The sequence below is a fragment of the Ictalurus furcatus genome, chromosome 11, assembly GCF_023375685.1.
Source record: "Ictalurus furcatus strain D&B chromosome 11, Billie_1.0, whole genome shotgun sequence".
NCBI lineage: Eukaryota > Metazoa > Chordata > Actinopteri > Siluriformes > Ictaluridae > Ictalurus > Ictalurus furcatus.
The window spans coordinates 10,423,484-10,447,496 of record NC_071265.1 but is presented as its reverse complement, the minus strand read 5'-3'; the positions used below and the strand labels follow the sequence as shown (position 1 = coordinate 10,447,496).

The window sequence follows — 24,013 nt, the reverse complement described above, 5'->3', positions numbered from 1 at the left end:
TTCAACCTACATGTCCTACACTGGGTCAGAAGAATGAGAGCGTCTCAGGCCACACTGGCTTTCAGAACTGGCGTCTGCTGTGACTCATACAACTATTTCAGGTCATGGCTTGTGTCTTAATGAAGCTTGTGACTGCGAAATGACACCGTGATTTAATTAGGGAATTTAACTATTGGTTGTCATGGCCTGTTCATAAGAAGATTGCCTTTTTGCCTGAGGATGATGGTAATGATGATCTTGGGTTGTGAAATAAGAACAGTAACAATAAATAAGTTTCAGTGCATTTGAGATGGAATTAAAAACAATTAAGTTTATGTAGATTAGTTTGTAATAGTTTGCACTATACGTTTGTGTGTGTGTATGTGTGTGTGTGTATATGTATGTGTGTGTATATATATATATATATATATATATATATATATATATATATATATATATATATATATATATATATATATATAAACACACACACACACAGTATCTCACAAAAGTGAGTACACCCCTCACATTTTTGTAAATATTTGATTATATCTTTTCATGTGACAACACTGAAGAAATGACACTTTGCTACAGTGTAATTTAGTGAGTGTACAGCTTGTGTAATAGTGTAAATTTGCTGTCCCCTCAAAATAACTCAACACACAGCCACAAAAGTGAGTACACCCCTAAGTGAAAATGTCCAAATTGAGCCCAAAGTGTCAATATTTTGTGTGGCCACCATTATTTTCCAGCACTGCCTTAACACTCTTGGTTATGGAGTTCACCAGAGCTTCACAGGTTGCCAGTGGAGTCCTCTTCCACTCCTCCATGATGACATCACAGAGCTGGTGGATGTTAGAGACCTTGTGCTCCTCCACCTTCCGTTTGAGGATGCCCCACAGATGCTCAATAGGGTTTAGGTCTGGAGACATGCTTGGCCAGTCCATCACCTTCACCTTCAGCTTCTTTAGCAAAGCAGTGGTCATCTTGGAGGTGTGTTTGGGGTCGTTATCATGCTGGAATACTGCCCTGCGGCCCAGTCTCCGAAGGGAGGGGATCATGCTCTGCTTCAGTATGTCACAGTACATGTTGGCATTCATGGTTCCCTCAATGAACTGTAGCTCCCCAGTGCCGGCAGCACTCATGCAGCCCCAGACCATGACACTCCCACCACCATGCTTGACTGTAGGCAAGACACACTTGTCTTTGTACTCCTCACCTGGTTGCCGCCACACACGCTTGACACCATCTGAACCAAATAAGTTTATCTTGTTCTCATCAGACTACAGGACATGGTTCCAGTAATCCATGTCCTTAGCCTGCTTGTCTTCAGCAAACTGTTTGCGGGCTTTCTTGTGCATCATCTTTAGAAGAGGCTTCCTTCTGGGACGACAGCCATGCAGACAAATTTGATGCAGTGTGCAGCGTTTGATCTGAGCACTGACAGGCTGACCCCCCACCCCTTCAACCTCTGCAGCAATGCTGGCAGCACTCATACGTCTATTTCCCAAAGACTACCTCTGGATATGACGCTGAGCACGTGCACTCAACTTCTTTGGTCGATCATGGCGAGGCCTGTTCTGAGTGGAACCTGTCCTGTTAAACCGCTGTATGGTCTTGGCCACCGTGCTGCAGCTCAGTGTCAGGGTCTTGGCAATCTTCTTATAGCCTAGGCCATCTTTATGTAGAGCAACAGTTCTTTTTTTTCAGATTCTCAGAGAGTTCTTTGCCATGAGGTGCCATGTTGAACTTCCAGTGACCAGTATGAGGGAGTGTGAGAACGATGACCCCAAATTTAACACACCTGCTCCCCATTCACACCTGAGACCTTGTAACACTAACAAGTCACATGACACCGGGGAGGGAAAATGGCTAATTGGGCCTAATTTGGACATTTTCACTTAGGGGTATACTCACTTTTGTTGCCAGCGGTTTAGACATTAATGGCTGTGTGTTGAGTTATTTTGAGGGGACAGCAAATTTACACTGTTATACAAGCTGTACACTCACTACTTTACATTGTAGCAAAGTGTCATTTCTTCAGTGTTGTCACATGAAAAGATATAATCAAATATTTACAAAAATGTGAGGGGTGTACTCACTTTTGTGAGATACTGTATATATGCTTTACATATTTTATAAAGTTCCCACATCTATGTTTGATATGCAGTTCTGTATATCTGTGTCATGCTTGTGTGTTTACAGAATAATAACCTGGAGCGGGCTTTAGATTGGATCTTTACTCACCCAGAGAGCGAGGAGGAGAGCGAGGCCATGTCCGACATGGTCGACACAGAGCCCAATGATACCAGTTTCTCAAATGCCAACACGCACAGTGACTCCACGCTGTCCCCGGAGCAGGAAATGTCTAGTCCACGTGTTCGAGACGGCCCTGGACGTGAGTATCCTTCTCATCAAACAGCATTTACATTTACATTATATTTAAGGCATTTGACAGATGCCCTTATCCAGAATGACTTACATTTATCTAATTTATACAACTGAGCAGTTGAGGGTTAAGGGCATTGCTCAAGGGCCCAGCAGTGGAAGCTTGGTAGTGCTGGGATGTGAACTCACGACCTTCCTATCAGTAGTCTTAACCACTGAGCTGCTACATGCACAAATAATAATCAGATACAATTATTCCATTCATTGCAATTAAATTGACTACAAATGATGAAAGTACATTTACCAAGATCAAGGAACACTGTTCCAGAGTTTTTGGGAAATGTAAGAGTTCCACTGGTTGCATTGTGACTGATACTCAGTATTTATAGGTCTGTCTCAAATGACCCAAGGGCTCATGGTGGCCTATAGTGTTTCAGCAGATTATATGACATTTAGAGATGTAAACATCTTAAGCAGGACTCTGTAGTGAATGCAGATCCTAACTGGCAGCCAGTTTAGTTTAAATAAGGTTTGCATATTGTACTCTTATTTAATTGGTAAAGTAGGGCAGCCAGCCAGCGACATGTTACAATAGTTCAAACTAGAAGTTATGAAGCATGTATTAGTTTCTCAGTGAATGTTTCTCAGTGTATGATTATTTAGTCCATGTTTCTCAAATGAAAATTATGCTATTCTTTTACTGTAGGGTATGAACTCTTTGCCTTCATAAGTCACATGGGAACATCAACAATGTCTGGTCATTATGTATGCCATATCAAAAAGGAAGGAAGGTAAGGTTATTTATTTTTTTTTTAGAAAATGATGATATTTTTTGATTACTCTCTAAAAATCTAGTCAAAAAGTTGTGGCTTACTGACAAGTGACCAAATCTTTTTTTCCTCCTTTAGATGGGTCATTTACAATGATCATAGAGTATGTTTGTCAGAAAGTCCTCCAAAAGACTTGGGTTACATTTACTTTTACCGGCGCCTGCCCAGCTGCTAGATTTGGACCTTAGAGTGTAGAGCCTGCAAGGCACAGAAGAGGAGGAGGATATTTCTGACACTCCAGGAAAACTGGGAGGTGTTCACACTATAGAGAAGGAGAGAATGCACCTCATACCACGCAAAGACCTGCAAAGAAAAGGCTCAGCCAGTACAGGCACGGTCCCATGGAGGGAATGAATGTGTTTAATCATCTGTTCATTTGTTTATTATTGGTTTGCTGAGAGTATATTCTGTACTGGAGATACAGAGCGATGTGTGCCATTTTAAATATACAGATTAATGTTCTAATATATATAAACACACAAATTAGTTTTCTCTTTCAATACCTTGAAGTACTATGCCAGTATATTTCAAGCGATAGCTTCAATTTGTGAAAATGCAAGCATGATGCTTCCTCAGTGTGGAAGTATCGTTACTGCCAGTCCTGATTTATACCAAGTTCAATTTATGTTCTTGGAATTACATTTTGGATGCGCACTGGAACACATTACTGTGTTTAAAAATATATTTGGAGGTTTACTGAACTTTATGAAGTGAAGTGGAATTTAGGTGACGTAATATTATGCACAAATACGCACAGACTGTTAAAGTATTGGGCAAAGTAAAAATGAAATGTCAAGTTTAAAAGAATCCATGTGTGGGAGAAAGTTTGTTTTTGTAGGGATTAAATATGCACTCTTACAGTATCTTGATCTTTTGGGGGGAAAAAATAACTCCAGCAGATTTATATTCTATCTTGTCAAACTTCAGCACAACAGAAATACAATAACTACATGATTATGTAGGTTTACACCTTTGGTCAGTGTTACAAGACAAGAAAGATGTAGCAGTGATTTGTTTTGTGCAATAGTTAAGTGCTTTATACTCAATGCCTTGTCCAGGTTTGCTGACTGCACAGGTTTGATTCACCATAGTGTTGTTCATCTCATTTTATTCTCAAAGACATTAACAGAACATTTTGTACCCAATAATTAAGCAATATATATATATACACACATATACTGCAGTGACAAGTGGATTCAACTTTCTAACATCATATGCTGTGTCTTGCGTCAAACTTGGATCTCAATTTCTATCAGATCCTTGGGTGATGTGAATGTGGAATGTACTATCTATGGTGCTCAATAATACCAAAACTCTCACAATTTTTGATGTCTTCATGCCCCCCCCTCCCCCCCCCCCCCCCGGTTCCTCTCAGAAGCATACAGTAATATTTATGAAAAAAAAAATTTGTTTTCTCTTTTTATCCCAAATGCGCATACATTTGTTTTCTCTGGGACATTACTACCAGATAAACCGATATTTCTTGATCTGCTCTGTTTTATCATAGGAGTTTTTGCTTATGTTGCTTTTGTCTCTTCTCTTTCTAATTGGATCTTCAGAGTTAAAGCATTCATCAAATGCTCTATGGCTACACTCATCCTTTTTCTTTTTCAAAGTGTGAAAGGTGATGCTTCGGACACCTCCTTCTTAAGCAGGCCTTCATATTATCAGCTTGTGCACTACAATCCAAAATGTATAAGTTAGCCATTCAATATTTTGAAATGTATAGTAGATCTTATGTGGTTAATCTATTTCTTCATGTTTTTCAAGGAACTGAATGTCAAGTGGTACAAAGTTTTTATTTTATTTTTTCTTCTTTTTGCAAATGTGTGTGCCAACCTTATGGTTATGCAAATTTACACAACGTTCTTTTGTAATGGATCTTCTTATCCGAATATTGCTTACAACAGAACATTACGAGGGCAAATGTGTTCAAGAGAACAGTCTGTCCAATAACATTATTGACTGGACTATTAAATAAAACCAAAATCATACAAGAGTTGATTTTTTTTTTTTTTTTTTCGTTTTTGAGGTGGCCAAAAAAATCATACAGCACTGTCTTTGAAAAAAAAGGTGCACTTGCTTTGAGTTAAATATGCATTAATTATTAGTGAATAAGGTAAAACAGCTGATATTATAAAACAGGACAAGTAGTCAGTGTATATATTACATTTTATTTTATTTTAAAAGATAATTTTCATATGTTTGCTCAATATTTGATATATTTTATGTGTAATAATGTTGCACCAGACTTAATGAAGCCTGTGACATGTTATTAGGAGATGCAGCAAGTATAGTTTCATTAGAATGTATAATTTCATGGTAGTAGGGATACTACTACTGAAATCACTGATCGCACACTTGTTTGTTCGAGCTACAATGTTCTGCATGCGTTACAGGCATCAGTAAATCTGGCTTCTTTTGTGAGAATAGTATGAACAGGTATACAATAAAGTATTTTATCTAGAATACTAGTTGCATTGCAAAACTGGTAACTATTATATAATCTGCTTTATGTTAAATATACATAAAGGTCAATATGTACTGAAATGCAAAATCAGGATTATGTGTGTCATAGAAATGAGGGATAGAATAAAAGAGGCATGACAATTTCATGCATATAAATAAAGCTACCGCATTCAAAAATAAGTGCATTCAGCATGCAGTCCTCATAAATAAGGAGTTCTAGAGTGTAAGGTCATCTAGATCATCTCACCTGAGATTGTACAGAGGTCTAAAAAAAGGGGGGAGACATTCCTTGGGTTCTACCAACATATCAGTTAGATAATTTACAGTAGGAAGCAATCAGCTAGAAAGCACAGGCCTGTCATAGGGAATTTACAGTCATTTAAATAAGCAAAAGGTAAAGAGCTTAATGTAAAAATGATAATCAAAATAAGTAGATTTGGTCTCTCATGCTATATAATATGCAAAAATATGTGCCCTGCAAGGACTAGTTGTATCTAGTTATACTGAGAAGAAACAAATAAGTGCATATTTAACAAGCTACCATGTTTTTCCATGCCGTTTCCTTAGTAAGCTGATAAAACGTGACAACACTCACTCGTTAGGTAATCTGCCTCCATCTTTAAAAACAGTAAATTAAACCACAATCTCAAGTTATGCATCATTCATTATTTTACCCTAACATTTTTGACACGTTGACACTTCTCATTACATCACATTCAACAAAAGTCTTAAATGAGCTTTAAGACAAAATGCAATAATGCATGACTTTACATCAAGTGGAACTGTGGAGGACAGTCACCTGCATATTTTGTGGGTCTTTCATAAGACAGTCACATATGGCATTCAGAGATATAGTAAAGATGCAAAAGGAAAGCTGTGATTTTGGTTAAAAAAAACAACAACCCTTCTTGCTTCTTTGTAAATGACAAGCCATCAAGAGGAAACCATCTCATCTGCTGTCATCCCCATAAGATCTCCGAAATTACTAATTGTCTGTCATGCATTTTAAATAAGGCTTTACTGTCTGGCCTGCAGCAAAGTTACAGCAAACAACAGAATTTTTTTTTTTCTAGCACTACATTTAAGAAAAAGCTAAAATAGGACCTGTAGGTTGTAGTACTGAACTATTGCTTTGATCTATCTGACAATCCAGATTTGCATTTGTTTCATTATACAAGAGGAAAATACACAGGAATGTAACTGTTTTGAGTTACAGACTTTTTTTTTTTCATAGTTCTTCCAGCACATCCAACATCCACCCAGCAAGACGTCACTAACTACTATTTTCTACAGTCTTCCAGGCATTGTGCTCTTCTCTGAAATCATATACTGCCATGCAGTTCTCAGGAATGTAAAGGTGCTTTGCGGGAAAAAAAAAATCTCGAAAACCTCTTCGATAAAATGATTTACAGCTTCCTCCATTTGAAGGACTTTGGGTTCTTGGCTTGTACTTGGTCAAAAATATTTGCCAGTTCACATGTCCAGGTTGAAGGCCCTCATGAGTAAGTCCAGGTCCCCAATGTTTGCTGCCTGGAAGAGCTCGGGCTGGTCCATCATTGAGAGTGCTATTCTCAATGCTGCCCAGATGTTTCCAGACATGACCTGGTGCGAGAGTTGCCGACTCCTGCTCTTCCTCTGCAGGCTTAGTGCTGTCAGGAAGTTACTGGCAGCTTCCCTGCAACAACAGATGAAGTGCCAAGAATTGAACACATGATACTGCAGAAATTTTGCTTACATACTACTAAAACCTTCCTGCCTCTACCAAGAGGCTACAACTTGTCTGTAGATGGACCTTTGAACAAGATAAAGGCACTCCACTTGCTATAAAGAGTATGAAGGAAGTGGTCCAAAATCCATCTACAAGTGTTCTCAAACCTTGTTCGATATTACAGGAAGAGGTATAATGTTGTTATTCTGTTAAGGGAAGGCTGCACCAAGTGTTAAGGAGATGGATGCCAATAATTGTGAAACCATTATTTTACTGAAAATTATTTTACTTATATTTGTTTATTTAAATGAAGGGCAGCAATAATTCTGGAATTGATTGTAGTCAGTAGTAATACTTCTACAGTCTTCATCATGTGTTGTGCCCTTTTGTAAAATCTTACATTAAAATCATCCAGTAGGAGCATTCCAAATTCAGTCATATGATATGGCTAAGTGGGATGCCGTTGTGCTGTCGGATGACATTGATTTAAAATGTAAGAAAGTAGAAGAGGAGATAAACGGCAGAACTCCCAGACCTGTGTGCACCCAGGTTGATGCAGCTGATGCCCAGGTTGTAGCGAGACCGAATGAAACCAGGCTGGAGATCTAGAGCTCTGGTGTACGCTTCCACTGCCTCCTCACTGCGGTCTCCGTTAGCTAGTGTCGCCCCGAGACGATTCCACAGCAAGTAGTCCTGTCAGTGGTGCGAAGGAATAGTTATTATTCAATCGGTCACTCCACATCTATCTATAATTTGAAGGATTTGAGCTTTTACCAGCTTTGACTTCTACAAATAAAAATGTATATTTTGACTCTAATTTGCAGTCACACTTAAGAAAGTTACTCTGAACCTTACAAATGTAGCATATGGAATTCGATCCAATTACACTTTATAGTGCTTTTAATGATAAATATTTCACAAAGCATGAATACAGATGTAGATTTCAATCTGTAATAAACACGCCAAAGGTGATAGTGGCAAGGAAAAACTCCCCGAGACAACACGAGGAAGTAACCATGAGACTCTAAAGGGAACCATTATGGGTGACACCAAATAGTGAGACTATAAATCATTACATTGTATAGCTGTGGAAGAGAAAGTAAACACAAACAGTAGTGAAAGGATGTTCATTATGAGCATTTTGCAAATAAGAGTCAGCACAGGACAGTCTTTATGGTTAAAGCAGCAGTTATTAGGTACAATATACCGTATCACGTTGAGATAATTTGTTGAAGCAATGATGAGTCTTGCGCATAAACTTTTTGGGAAGTGCAAATCTTTAGGTTATTCATGTGGGACCATCCTACTTTAATTTCCGAGGCCCTTGTTTGTAGAACCTTTCATAAGAAACCGCATGAGTGTGAAAGCACTGAAGTGTATTCAATAATACATTTATTGTGTATTATTATTGCCTTTGGTGCACTGACATTAGAAATTTTGATAAGCAAAGTGATGTGAGGTGCTTTTGGAGCATGACGTCTATTACATTTCCACCACTATGCCTGAGGGCAAATGGCTTCCTGATTTATACTTGATTTATGGTTATGCAACTACAATGTCACTTTTTGATCTCCTTAGATTTATTATCTCCAGCCATGATACTGCCATTACGATATTGACATCATCATTGAGCTTTAATCTTCCCAACTGTAGGCATCATATATCCACATCTGACATGAGCATAAAAAAAATCTCAGTGTTAAATCTTATACTTATATGTACATTATTACAAATGAACCCTATTAGCGGTTATCTTGAGGTCTGGTTTTGTCTGTCCACTGAGTCTCTATAGAAAGCAGCTCTGAGCTCATGGGGTGTGTCTGAGCAGCTTGATGCCCAAGGGATGCCTGGTGTTGGAAATTGGCGCCAACATTATGTTTCATTGTATTCAAGTCCCTCGGGAGGCGGACACACATTACCATGTCAAGTTAAAGAGAAGGATTTTTGATTTTTGTGTGTAAATGTAGCCTATGTATGGAGACTGAATAGAGCTCAGAAAGCAAGGTCAAACAGATGCTTATTACAAATTCTCATTATAATGGTGGCACAGTAGAAACCTTCACTGAAGATCAAAATGAATTGCATCGGGAGCTTGGTGACAGATCTTGTACATTGCGATGGTTTACAATTAAATCTGCTCAGCTGAGTACAATCATGCTAGCTATACATCCTGAGTAACATCTTTCTCTGTCACAAGCCATCACAAAATGGATGTTGTGCATCAACCAAAATACCATCAAGAGGGTTGTCATAACCAGTGGCGGCACTATATGACGAGTTCAACAAATAATAATCTTCGTGCAGTCATCATTCCCAACTCCATACATTTTAAATTACATTCAAATACTTATGACCTCTTTTGAGTCACCAGTGCTTTAAAAATTTTGTATTATTTGACCAATATAAGCTGATGTTCCGTTGATTTTCTCACCTTCCTAGATATTTCATAATCAATCACCGGGCAGCAATCTCAATGCCCCACTTATCTTCCATAGAGTTATTACTGCACCTAGTGGTCTACAGAACTGCAACAAACGCTAACAGAGAACCACAGGGGCAGGATTCGCTCTGCACCATGCACAATGAACAACATGGAGTAGCACACAAGTTCATGACTGGGCTACCAGATTGGGTTACTTGAAAATACTAGCTTTTGGGCTGGCTTCAGGTCTTTTGTGTGGTTTTCGACATGTAGTTGGGACTGGAGATTTTTATGAAACCTGTAGCCCTGGTTAATTATATTAACCAGGATAAAAATATAGATATTTTTAGATATATATAGATATATATATAATTTAGATAGAAAAATATGGATAAAAATTAAGTTATATTGCATCAACCACATAGTACTTAGACAAGCCATGTATTTGCACAAGCATTTTCAGCAGACCATCTACTAAATTGGCCATACCCACTGGCACAAACAGCCATTGAGATTAACACTTCTCTTAGTATGTCTGGCCTTTAATGTGTACTGTGTTCACTGTACCTCTACCACCCAGTGTACTGCGTGTTCTGAGGTGCCAGATTCAGAGGTGGGAAAAGTACTGAAATTCTTAACTTAAGTAAAAGCGCAATTACTCATCTAAATAAATACTCGGGTAAAAAGAAAGGGTACACTTACACTTTCTTCTCTAGAAAGTTAAAGAAAGTTAAAGAAGAAAAGTATTAACTTAAATTTACTAAAAGTGCACAAATACAGTAAAAGCACAAGAAAGATTCATAAACGATAACGATGTCTGCCTCTAATCACACATTGGTTTTAGTTACTGATGGAAAATTAGTGTCCCTTTCACCAAGGAACATGGGAAAATATTAGCTAAGGCTAACAAACAACAGCTTTATTCCTAATGTCTCTACTGTTAGCCAGCATGATAATGACCTCTGACAATACAAACTAGCTGAATTCGAATGGCTAGCTGTCACAACACAAACTGCCTTGGTGTACAAAATGTACTGTACATATCCACAGGTAGATTACAGTGAGGTCTCATACTTGCTGTCACATCTGTTGAAATTTCGTGAAGCTGCCTGATGCTAAAATGTCACCTTATGACATTAGAAATATATAATTACAGAGAAATGTAGTGAATTAATGTTTTTAGTAAATAAAAAGTAGAGAAAATGCATTAGGTGAAATACTCAAGCAAAAGTGTACTGTACACTTACAGGAAGTAGAGTAACAAACTAATAGTTCTTTCTTAAATCCCATATCTTCTGAAATTGTTGTTTCGTAAAAACTGTAATACACATTTCACACTTTTATTTTTGCAGTTTATATATTTTTGTGGAGCCTCTGTACTGCTTTTTACTTAATATTATGTTATGTTAATATTATGTTTTTGCTTAATATTATGCTCTTGACAACCACATTTCCTCCCACTGGATATGATGAGAGAAAAAAATGATGTCACAATTTCAGTTCAGCAGTTAAGTGTCAGGATTTATTAAACATGTTTGTTTCAGTATTGTTCTGTGGTCATATTTGTGTTTGTGTATAAAATGATCGTTTGTTTGCTTTGGGTCTTTGCGAAGTCTTGCATTTGTCAAAACTGCAATTTTAAGCTGTGGTTCCTAGTTCAATCTGATGATTTCTTGTTCTACAGTTTTTTCTACCGCTTTTCACCTCAGCCTGCTAATTTTTGGATATTGATTACAAATTTGTGCATATTGATACTGTCTGCCTAAGCACTGACCCCTGCTATAGAGTCAATAACTTTAAAAAGAACTCATGTGTCTAGCTTCCTGTGAAAGAGCTGCTTTTACTTTACTCTCTCTCTCTCTCTCTCTCTCTCTTTCACTGTCTATACAGTCATGTGAAAAAATGGAACTTGTTGAGGTTTTTTTTTTTTTTTTTTGCATATTTGGACAAGCAAACATTTGATCTTCTTGGAAACATTGTCTATAAATAACGTTGATACACTCTATCAAAAGACACATACAATTGACATTTTGTAGTAATTTTCACATTTTAAATGAACAAAAAACAGATCAGTTATATGGAAAAAGTAAGTATACCCCTACATTGAACACACCTTCACACCCATAAAATTAGAATCAAGTGTTCAAGATTGGGTACCAGTGATCAGAACCTGCTGAGGGAGTGCAGGTGGAACCGGTCTTATTTATACCCCTCTCATATCTAGTGTCTGGTGTACCCTTTGCTATTGAGGTGTGTGCTGTCATCATGCCAAGATCTAAAGAGTTCTGTAAGGCCTTCAGAAAAAAAGGTTGTGGATGCCTTTGAGTCTGGCAAGGGATTTAAAAAGATCTCCAAATTATTTTAAATACATCATTCCAGTCTAAAGAAAATCATCTTCAAGTGGCACAGATTTTTTTCAGATTATTCAGCCCAAGTGCAGACCATGTGATGCAAAAAGAAGTCTCCAAAAACCCCAAAATTTCATCACAGGATCTGCTAGCAAGTCTTGCAACTGTTGGTGTCAAAGTGCCACCAACAATCTACAATCAAAAAGAGATTGCACAAAGTTGACCTACATGGGAGGTGTGCCAGGAAAAAAACCTTTGCTGTCTAAAAACACATTACAGCAAGACTACATTTTGTTAATGATCATATAGGTAAAGGCTGGCCCTTTTGGAATAATGTGCTCTGGACAGACGAATCAAAGACAGAGTTGTTTGGCCACAGTAACAGCAGACATGTTTGGTGCTGACCAAAGACAGCTTTTCAGAAGAAGCACCTCATACCAACTGTGAAGCACGGTGGTGGAAATGTTACGGTTTGGGGTTGCTTCACTGCCTCAGGGACTGGACAGCTTGCATCCATTGAATCAACTATGAATTCTGCATCGTATCAAAGAGTGCTTGACGATAGTGTGAGGCCATCTGTCCGAAAGTTGAAGTTGAACCGAAAGTGGACCTTTCAACAGGATAATGATCCTAAGCACACTAGCAAATCCACCAAGGAATAGCTCAAAAAGAAGTAGTTGATGAGCTATTCATAGTATTCGCAATTTTACATTGAAGAACATTATTCTGAAATTGTTCCACAAATTGTAGATGCAGTTTTTACAGATTGGTGAACCTCTGCCCATCTTTACTTCTGAAAGATTCTGCCTCTCTAAGATACTCTTTTGATACCCATTCATATTACTGGCCTGTTGCCAATTAACCTCCAGCTGTTTCTTTTTAGTAACACTTACTTTTCCAGCCTTTTGTTGCCCCGTCCCAACTTTTTTGAGACGTGCTGCGGCCATCAAATTCAATATTACCTTATTTTTTCCTTAAAATGGTACATTTCCTTATATTTTATATTTTGGTTTTATATATTATTCCTAACATTTTATATTTTTTCCATGTTCTATTGTGATATGGGTTTATGAGATTTGCACATAATTGCAATCTGTTTTTATGTACATTTTACACAGCGTCCTAACTTTTTTGGAATTGGGGTTGTAATATATATATATATATATATATATATATATATATATATATATATACACACACACACACACACACACACACACACACACACACATATGCTGTATGATATGCAACATCATTGTGTCAGCAGAATAAGTACCTCTGGCCGGACAGACAGTGCAGCGTTGAAGGCATCTACAGCCTTGTTGAACTCAGAGCTAAGGTTGTAAAGCACACCCAGGCCTGTTTGCAAATCCGGGTCAATCGTGTCTAGGTTCTGTTGGGCTGCTTCCAAGAACAGCTCCTTCACCTCAGGCAGCAGAGAGCTGAAATGATTGAGAGAAAGAGATATGGTAAGACAGATACTGATCCGAGTCTGAAATCGCAGAGCTTCTACACTGCACTTAATAAATAATTCTAGCTATTATTATAGTTCCACTCAAAGCATTTTGGAGCTGAAAAAAAGAGTGTAAGTTATTTGTTTACTGAAGTGAATCATCGATGAACATTCCATTAAACCAGCCCATCATTTTGTAACCTTTTGGCAATCCAGCTTTTAAATTTTTTTTAAACATAGCTAATACATATTATCTTTATCTGAATTATCAACAACAACAGTAATAATAATAATAATAATAATATTTACATTAGTAGATACCTCCCTTTGGGGGTTCTCCTGATGACACCTTTGTGCTTATACATAGGTGGATGCAAATAATGATATAAAAATGTGTAGTTTCATATTTACAAAAAAATAACACTTTTATTTCAGTTCACATACCAAAAAAATCTTTTAGCATAGAAATGAAATAAAACAAATAAAATAGTTAAAAACCCTTACTCCCACCTACAATATCAGTCAAAATTTGCCTGCTCACTGAAGGGTCTTCTTCATTTTTACTATTTTCTACTAATTTAAGATAATAATGAAGACGTCCACATTATCCAGGGTGTCCCTGCCTTGTGCCCCATGCCTCCTGAGATAGGCTCCAGGTTCCCTGTGACCCAGTAAGGATAAGCGGTACAGAAAATGGATGGATGGATCGATCAGCATTCAGAAACAATATTTTGTAATGACCAAAAAAGTGTTTTAACACCTCACAATTATTTTATATTTAATATTTTCTTTGCAGTATTGCTGATGAGGCTTCATGAGGGAGCTCACAAACTTCCTAAACAGACCAAGTTGTTCATTTCTTCTGTACAAGTTCTACATATGACTTATTAAAATGCATTTTGATTCAGAAAGGAATTTATACATGGGACATCTCATGTGTCCAGACTTTGAACTGAGAATGGGTTAAATATGTTGGCAAATTTAATGGTTAAATTCTTCTTTAAAAATGCAGAGCAAATTTAAAATCATAAAAACACATGTTGCAAACCCGATTTATTGTGTCCTCACCATGCCATGGGTGTGGAGTAGGAGAGGTGGCGTGAGTTTGGTGAGCCCTGCAGGTTATTGTGGTTCTTCAGGAGGTGTTTATATTTCGGGTTATGTCTCAGCCAGCCCAGTAGCGCCTCACATGCTTCCTGCTTCATGCCCGTGTTGGTGAGGCTCACCGCCAATGCCATGAGGGCCTGGAGGTTGTTGGGGTGGAGCTCCAGACACCTGCACATGTGTACGCACATATCAAAAGACACACACACACACACACACACACACACACACACACACTTATCAGGACTAAAGCAAACGGACTGCAGCTTTGATGGACACTAATTAGCTCACAAGCAGCATAATGAGTAGCAGATGTTTCCTTTTTAATTTACAGGTGACTACCTGCACCATCTCATGTGGTTACACTTCAAGTTGTACAAAATTTTTTGTAATGCTTATTTATAAATGCTTTATAAATTCAAGACCTCCTTTATTAAAAATTATTATAATAAAGAAATATTAGAATGAAATACTGGCAGCACAGTACAACTACTGAAGAGTTACGGTAAGAATCTGTACAATTACATAACAGCATTTGTTGTGGCTATTACTATAACTAATATATACTGGCAAATATTACATTCACACTGCCATTACATATTCCTCACAGTTTAAACACTACTATAGTTTTAATTTCATTTACATTGTTGATTAAAGTTGATTAATTATGACAGCTTGACCTCTAAAAATAGATGTAACTTAACAAAAAAGTTAGCCACCGTTCATCTCAGTAAATTATAGAAACTATTTCACCAAGTGCATAACTGACATTTTGAACCTGAAGGTGAAACCAGGACTCTTAGAAAGTGAAAGGACACACTTTGGTCCTGAGACCTACCATTAGCTCAAGTGATGGGAATGCTATGTCTTTTCTGTGAGTCTGAGCAATCAGCTCACCTTGTCAAGGAGAACTTTTGAGTCCCACCTCTGACAGTTTTTAAAACAACCAAATTCCCTAGTCTTTGTCTATCGCTTAAATGGTCCAAATATTGTACCTTTTGATTGACAAAATAATATAATACTTTTAAGGAAATGTAAAACCAGCATGTGCATCTATCTATCCATCCATTTTATGTACTGCTTATCCTACACAGGATCGCGGGGAGCCTGAAGCCTATCCCAGGGGACTCAGGGCACGAAGCAGGGGGCCAACCCATCGCACGGTATACTTGCACACACGCACACTTACACACCCATTCACACAGTACGATTTGGAAATGCCAATCAGCCTACAATGCATGTTTTTGGACTGGGGAGGAAACTGGAGTACCCGGAGGAAACCCCTGAAGCACAGGGAGAACATGCAAGCTCCACGCACGCAGGGCGGAGGCGGGAATTAAACCCCCAACCCCTGCTAACCATTAAGCCACTGTGCCCCCCCAGCATGTGCATGCATAGACAAATACACAAATGAGTTTAATTGAGTGCATTAATATTGTTGTGCTTGATATGTCTGTTGCCTTTCATTGTATTTTTTGAAGACAAATATTCCTGATATTTAAATTTAAATTAGAAGTGGGTGTGGCCTAAACCAGATGGTTGCTTTGTTTGTTCAAGTTAAATATCAAACAGGTAGAAATGCCAGCACTACCAGTATGGTCTGTGAATTCTGGCTCTGACAGTTCCTCAACCTCATATTACTTGACTGATGTGTGGGACTGTTTTTAATCCTGCTTGAGTGGTTATTATTTTTGTTTGTACCTGCCTGCAATATATTATACAACAGTTAGATCTGGTCCACTAATTTGATTGGACAAGCGGCACTCCAAGAGTTAGTATAACCGCACTGGGACATTACAATCTGCTTGTCTGTGTTCGCTACATAAAATTCCAATTCTATCAATAGTTTTCATCATCTCAGAGCACGACATGAGAAAGGCTTTCAGGAGACTGAACACCAGGAAGGCAGCAGGACCAGACAGCATCTCAGGTCAGGTCCCTAGAGCCTGCGCTGACCAGCAAGCACCGGTGTTCACAGAGATATTCAAGGCCCCGGTAGCCTTGACCTCAGTTGTGAGGAAATGCATTGATAGGCTGGTCAGAGACTTCATCAACTCTTTGTTACCCGACACCCCGGACCCTGGACATTTCCCATACTGTCCCAATCGCTCAAGCGAAGATGCCATCACACATCTCCTTCACTCAGCACTAAGCCATCTGGACATAAGAAGGGAAATTATGTTAAAATGCTGTTTGTTGACTACAGATCAGCATTTAACACTTTAATTCCCTCCAAGCTCACCACCAAGTTGGAGGACCTGGGACTTAGCCCGTTCCTGTGTAAGTGGATCTCCAACTTCCTGACAGGCAGCTCACAAGCAGTACATGTGAACAGACATGTCTCAGCCTCCCTCACACTCAGCACTGGAGCCCCCTAGGATTGTTTCCTGAGCCCTCTGCTGTACTCATTGTACACTTATGACTGTGTGGCCACTTCCAACTCTACCACCATTGCCAACTTTGTTGACGACACTGCTGTGGTGGGCCTGATCTCTGATAATACAGAGAAAGCCTACTTGGAGGAGATTAGAGAGTGGACAGTTTGTGATACCTTGGTGTTCACATTATGCAGGACCTGTCATGATCCTGTCACGTTAACACCTTGGTGAAAAAGGCTAGTCAGCATCTTTACCAACTTAGATGCTTAAGGGACTTTAAACTGCCCTGTAAGCTGCTAAGGAAATTTTACCTGCACCATTGAGAGCATCCTGCTGGGAAGCACCACAGCCTGGTTTGGGAACAGCACTAGGTAGGATAGGCGCGCTTTCCAGACGATGGTGCGTTCAGATGAGCACACCATCTTTACTGAGCTATCTAGGCTGATCCAAGGCTAGGAAGATCAGCCATTGTATAATATTTTTATATTTGTCCTTTTTCTACATGTATAAAAGTAAATTATGTTTGTGTAATTCAATTTTTATGTCACGGACAGTCATAAAAAGCATTTCACTGCATGTCGTACTGAGTATGTGCTTAATAACACTAGAGTTTTATGAATACAGAGCACTGATGAATTTATATAAACCAACCTTCTAAAAGAGCCAACTAATTCACAAATGACACATCTCTAATTATCTCAAAGGATTTTAGTTTCGAGTGAAGTAGCTGGGTCTTTGCCTAATACCTTTTTTTTTTTTTTTAATTAAATGAGCTAGCTAACAGTAATTCAAGGAAAAACAGTACCTCACCAACTAGTTAAGCTAGTTAGTTATGTAAAATGTTAGATAATATGTGAACACATTGTAAAAGAAAGACCCATTACAGTTAGTGGAGAGTTAAAGAAGCTGGAAAGCTAATTTAATAGCTAAATGTTTTAGAGTGAATTTCTGAAGTTAGCGACACATAAAAAAATAAAACTTTATAGTTTAACTTTATAATTAAAAATAAATTTGAGACAACATAACTTTTTCCACAATGTTATCACATGATTTCACTTGTGCTTTCTTTACAACACTTTCCATAAAGTGGTCTGGAAAATGCGACATGACGGAGAAACAACCGCACCAAAAACCCTCAGACCCTCCCAGTAAAATGAATTAGAATGTTACAGAGTTTTACATTGTACTACAGAATATAATATTTGTTTTAATTTATCAAGAGGTGATGGTGTAGGGTGAATATTGCGCTTTGAGAGGGTTACTGGTGATTAACACAATCAGATGTGTTTTCACAGCTGGTTGCTCAGAGGAGCCTTGTGTAAGATTATGGCCCCTCTGGCTGCAATAAATGTAACCTCCCAAAGGCCTTGATGCTTATAAAATGGTATTTTAATAAGATCAGCAATTTATTACGGTTCTTTACTGAAGGAAGGAGAGGAGACAGCAGAAGAAAGACAGTCTTCTCCGTTTCGATAATACTGCAAATTGTTTTACAGCTACAGTCTTATCTTGCACATGTGAATTTCACATAGCTATGCATGCTGAATGTTCAATGAAAGAGAATGAGTTAAGGTATGATAAAACCTTTATAGCATGCATTTATCTGATTTATTAGTTGAAACCAAAAAGCAATTTTTCAGTCTTGATCAATAGTATATGACTTTAGTTTTCTTCACATCATTTTATGTTTCCCAATGTGCTGTTGAAGGAATAGTGTTTTTTTTTGTGTGTGTGAGCACCAGCTGTTTTAAACCTGTTAAGAACTATATCCAATGTACATCTTTATTCTTTCGAACTTTTATTTAAACCATTTTATGTTTGCTAATGTGCTTTTGAATGAGTAGTGTTCTATATGAACACTATACCCCAGGTTTCTGAAAGAGTCAACCCTAACAGGAAAAACAACATGACTCAAACCCTGGGGAGTTGTGTCTTGGCACCTCCTTACCTCTGGAGGGAGACAATCGCTGCCTGCTCATTCTCATTCTCTGCCTGTGTGGTCCCCAGGACTTGCCAAGCCTGAAAATATACAATGGAGAAGGCTGAACAGCAGGGTTATCACCTCAACTGCAGTGAGGGGAGTGGATTGTTGAAGACCAAAGCACAACTCAAGGGAACCCGACAATTTCTGGCAAAGCTGAAGAATCTTGTGTCTTGGGTCTAAGTGGTTAGTAGAATAAACTTCCATCTCATTTTTTTGCTTCTGTTGCTCAGTGTGTCAAAATCAGAATCACTTCATTCGCAAATATTTATCAAGTACGGGAATTTGTTTTTTTTAAATGAATGAATCCTGTGGTGGACATTATGTAAGGAATAAAACAAGGCAGGGCATGCTATTATAGGAAAATGAAACCAATGACATGATGGTATGAGGTGGCCCAACACAAAGCAGATTTTTAAAAAATTCCTTAGCTCTAACAGTATGTCCCAAAGTGTTTTCTTCTTATTATACCACAGCAACTTGCCAACACTAGTAAATTTTATTGATTAAAGAATGACACACTGTATTTGTTTTTAATCCATTTACAGATACATTTATTGTTGTGGAACATCTGTGGAACTGTTAGCTCTTTGCATTACTTACATTGTAACAATTATAAACAATTAGGTTGTTCCTTCACCACCCTCTCTTTTTAATAAGACAACAACAAAACACAGCTTGTCATGTTACATGTTACTGAGAAACCACAGTCCTGCTGTTACAGGATCGTTACAAAATGCTGACACACTCCTATAAATGTTAAATAAATGTCTCCTTACAGAAACTTATACTTATGTTTCTATGTTAATTAACATGTATGTTTATTATTAAGTTTAGTTATGTGGCGAGTCTCTACTGACATCATCTTAATATTTATGATGTTTTGCAAAGAACAGCATGTTAATGTTTCTCAGAACACTTCATTTGGATCATTTAATGCAGTTATGATATTGTAATTGCCATGACATCACTGTTATACTAATGAAACTGCAGTGTTGGCTTATGTGGGCCTTTACAGATCCAATAGCTTTGGGGCATTTACCAATTAGCGTAAAAGTATTCCAGCAGCAGTAGGGGATAATCCTCATTGGTTCTAAGATAGAATAATAATTAACATGAAATAGACTGAATTTTTCATTTAGAGTGAGGAAAGGTCTGATACTTTTTTATACTGACTGATCCAGCGAATGTGAAGCTCACTTTGGCTGTGCCATCTGAGTGAAAACTCGAACTGTTGTCTGTTGAAAGAGCAGCATAACTGCCAGGGTGCATGCTGATATTTCCATGGTACTGACGGATTAGTTTCATAAAATTTGTCCAGTTACCTCTGAGTCTTGAGGGTCCTGCAAGATGGCTGCCTCCAGGAGAAGAACAGCGTTTGGTAGATCACCCTCTCTGGCCTTCCTCAGCCCCTCCTCAAACGCATTTGGCCAGTCTTTATATGGATTATCTGTGTGGAAGTAATATCCCTGAAACAGAAAATGCTCAAGGCATCATAACCTGATATACTGAGATGAATTTTAAAATCGCTTAAAAAAAAAAACGATAAATACATGGGCCTTAAGGCATGGCTCAGTTTGGTGAACCTTTTCATGAGGAGATACAGTGGAAGGAATCTGGCCCTGCTCATTCTCCGTAAGCCAGTTTCTGCGAGCCAGTTCTTCCCACTCAGCCTGCATCTTGTCCCAGAACTCAGTGTCTGACTGAAAAATACATTCAAAACCAAGAAGAGTTGAATATGAACTTCACAGATCTGCATCAGCCAAACTCCCTGCAGTCAGCAATCTGAATAATGAAACACTCTGCATTAATATTGATGAAGGGAAGTCATGCAGTTGAAACTTTGTTGCAATTTCTGATTGCTTGGAAGTACAGAAAGTGAGCTACTTTACTAAAGTAGCCATGTGGCTAAAGTACTGTTTCGTTTTTGGCAAATATGTCACTTTATTTAAGCACGTAAAGTCAGGACACTTTTTTGAGTATATTTATAAAGTCTTGAAAAATTTTGAACAATGAAGAGTGCTTTAAAACCATATTGATGACTACTGGCTGTATTAACATTCAATGCATCTACTGTACCTCATGAACTGCCCATTTTTTCGCATTCTACCTTATTCTACTCATATCATACACTTATAAAGCCTTTCAGCTCTTCATAAACACATTAACAATATTCTGTGCACTTCTGGGTCTGAGAACCACTCAAGTGATGGTGGCTGAGTAGTTCTTTGAGCTATAACAAATTAGATGAGATGTTATTTTGTTCAGCACCGTCCCTTGTGTTGCAGAGATAATTGCTCTTTTACGGTCCGTGATGGGCACAGCGTTGTTAAGCATCCAATTATTAGAACTGGACGACCCCCTGTCAACTCTGTGCTGTGACAGTCCAACTAGTCAAAGGGTAAAGTTGAAAGCTCATTATTTCCCTTGTCCTGTAGCTGAATCATTCAGGGGGTGGGTATGGAAGGTTATGAAGATCCTTAGCACATCTGAGCTGCTGAGATGAGAGGCTCTTCATTCACTGGCATTTAAAAGTTGGCCTTCATCTAAAATGTGGAAGCAAGTGCTATTTATCTCTGAATTCTTTTTTTTTTTTTTTTAACCAGTGGCTACACTTTTCCTTATCTCTATTAGTCTTCCTTGAACCAACAAGCAGTATAAAAATACCCCAATCACTCACTAACAACTTGAAGACAGCTCTGGCAGTGGTACAAATTAACTTGCTGTTTTGTCACTTTTGCTGTAAGTAAGTCCTCCATGAGGCTATATGGGGCCTGCACAAAGAAAAAAAGCCTGAAAACCTTACACTAGCTGTCAGTTAAGACAGATGTCAGTTTGGAGAAGCTCTTTTGATAGTTTGGTGAGTCTTGAAATGGGAGGCAGAAAGATAAAGCTGTATGACCGTAATAAAGCCTGACATGCTGCCAGCAACTCAGCTGCCCATGCCAGAGGGGTTAACTGGGGGCCAGGCACCGCAGAGGACAAGAGGCCACTGACACCAACAGGGGAACGACTCCTATCCAGTTATTCACTGTTTATTATTATTTTTTTTTTAGCACAAGCCCTATTATGATCACCAAGTCTAATGGTAGTAAGAACTGCAGGTAAAATATACACTTATAATCTACAGTATATTTGTACCAATCAGCATGTATAGCTAAAGGACACAATCTGAATCATTTTATAATTATTTTTAGAATGTAAGCCTAATTTATATATATATATATATATATATATATATATATATATATATATATATATATATATATATATATATATATATATATATTTGACTTCTTTGAGAACATCTGTGTTTAAATTGTAATTTAATCAGCCAAAAAATTATGCATCACTGACATTTAGAGTTTGACAGAAGGCTTATTCTGCTGTCATAAAATATGCTTCCAGTTGAGGCACTTTAATGCTTCATTGTCTAATACTCATTTTTTAAGCATAAAGCAAGCTGTGAAGTATGAAAAGAATGACAAATGATTACAGTCTGTACACTAATTTATGACTTCCACAAAAGAGAAATTCATAAAAGCGTTAATGTCTCCTTAAGTAAATATATTCAGCGGAATAATTAAACTGATGCAGAGGATGGATCAGACTGGGTTCAAGACTGAAATGACTAAATGATCTGAGAAAGTCAGTTTGAAAGGCATTACTTGGACTTTCTAAACTAAATCACTATAAATTATAACTATACATCATTTCTTTATTCATAATATTTTAGATGTTTGTAGTCTTAAAGATTAATGTGTAAGAAGAATAAGTAGTAGTATAAAGCATGTGCATAGGTTTAACACTCTTTTCATTTATTCATTTTCAGTAGCCACTTTATCCTTGTCAGCATCATGGTCGATCTGGAGCCTATCCTGGAAACACTGAGTGTGAGATAGGAATACACCAAGAACGGGATGCCAGTTCTTCACAGCGCATCATGCACACACATATTCACACCATGCCTAGCCAATTCTCTACTGGCATGTTTTTGAATGTTGGGAGGAAACTGGAAAACACGGAGGATACCCACACGTACATGGGGAACATCTGCAAAGAAACTCAGCACAGAGAGTAACCCGAGTTCAGGATTGAGCCGAGATCCCTGGTGCTGTAAGGTAGACATACTACCCGCAGTGCCCCATGCGATATCTAACTCACTGTTGAATGTGAATCAATAAAATTAACCGGCTTACTTAAATTATTTGAATAATCTAAGCTCAAATTGGGTTGCAAAGTTGATGACATTTATATCAGAGATTCATTTCTTATTGTATGAAGTCATTAGTACTAATATAACTAATGATGGAACTAGATAAATTTAAAAAAAAAAGACAGATGGCTAAGTCTTATGTGAAATCTGTGAATCTACTCCTTTCCTGTGCAAATGTTTTAGCTGACTATATTGCTCAAACTCCATTTCAGTTGTAATCAGAAAGATATATGAGGTGAAATGTTTCTTTGCAGCAGTTGCTTTCAAAAGAGAAACACTGTTTTTAACAGAGTGTGGCATTACAATACTTCATGATTATCCAGAAGTAAAGCAACTGACAACCTGTCAAACTCTTCGTGGTGAAATCACCCCCTGCTGAGGAAAAAAGCACTACCTGTCATTCTGTATCAGCTAAAACCCAGTTTGATAATAGAAAGCAATTTCACCAACTGTGAGGTGAAAGTTGTATTGTTGCAGATGAGGATCTTCTCATTCTTCTTAACCCTCCGTTGTATTCTTGAATAACAGTGTAATTTTTATGTTGTATCTGCACCGTGTGAGCACTGTACTCCAAAAATCAGGGTCGCAACTTCATGCAGGTTCCTTAAAGCGTCAACCACAGGCTGACTTTTTCACAATAATGTTTGCATACTACCTAAGTGGAGGAGACCACTGCTACCCTAGTCAGATTAAGTCAAAATAAAAGACCTATACCTGCACTAATGGCACTGTCACTG

The 24,013-nt window shown here is 38.0% G+C and overlaps 2 protein-coding genes across 6 annotated transcripts in view; one reads left to right on the top strand and one right to left on the bottom strand.

Annotated features, from left to right (window-relative positions):
* usp13 (ubiquitin specific peptidase 13) overlaps positions 1-6,035 on the top strand; it is a 28,829-nt gene extending 22,794 nt beyond the window's left edge. For both annotated transcript variants that reach the window (XM_053635852.1, XM_053635851.1), the window contains exons 19-21: positions 2,185-2,377; positions 3,074-3,158; positions 3,276-6,035. In XM_053635852.1, coding sequence (XP_053491827.1) covers positions 2,185-2,377; positions 3,074-3,158; positions 3,276-3,372 — 375 coding nt within the window. In that variant the 3' untranslated portion in view covers positions 3,373-6,035. The remainder of the gene's footprint in view (positions 1-2,184; positions 2,378-3,073; positions 3,159-3,275) is intronic.
* A 274-nt stretch (positions 6,036-6,309) lies between these two features.
* The window catches only part of pex5la (peroxisomal biogenesis factor 5-like a), a 74,998-nt gene continuing 57,294 nt past the window's right edge, over positions 6,310-24,013 (bottom strand). For 3 of the 4 annotated variants that reach the window (XM_053635853.1, XM_053635854.1, XM_053635856.1), the window contains 7 exons: positions 20,614-20,763; positions 20,386-20,529; positions 19,028-19,098; positions 14,666-14,872; positions 13,421-13,586; positions 7,910-8,067; positions 6,310-7,341 (listed from right to left, as the gene is read on the bottom strand). In XM_053635853.1, coding sequence (XP_053491828.1) covers positions 7,140-7,341; positions 7,910-8,067; positions 13,421-13,586; positions 14,666-14,872; positions 19,028-19,098; positions 20,386-20,529; positions 20,614-20,763 — 1,098 coding nt within the window. In that variant the 3' untranslated portion in view covers positions 6,310-7,139. The remainder of the gene's footprint in view (positions 7,342-7,909; positions 8,068-13,420; positions 13,587-14,665; positions 14,873-19,027; positions 19,099-20,385; positions 20,530-20,613; positions 20,764-24,013) is intronic. The other variant, XM_053635855.1, reaches the window with a different exon arrangement.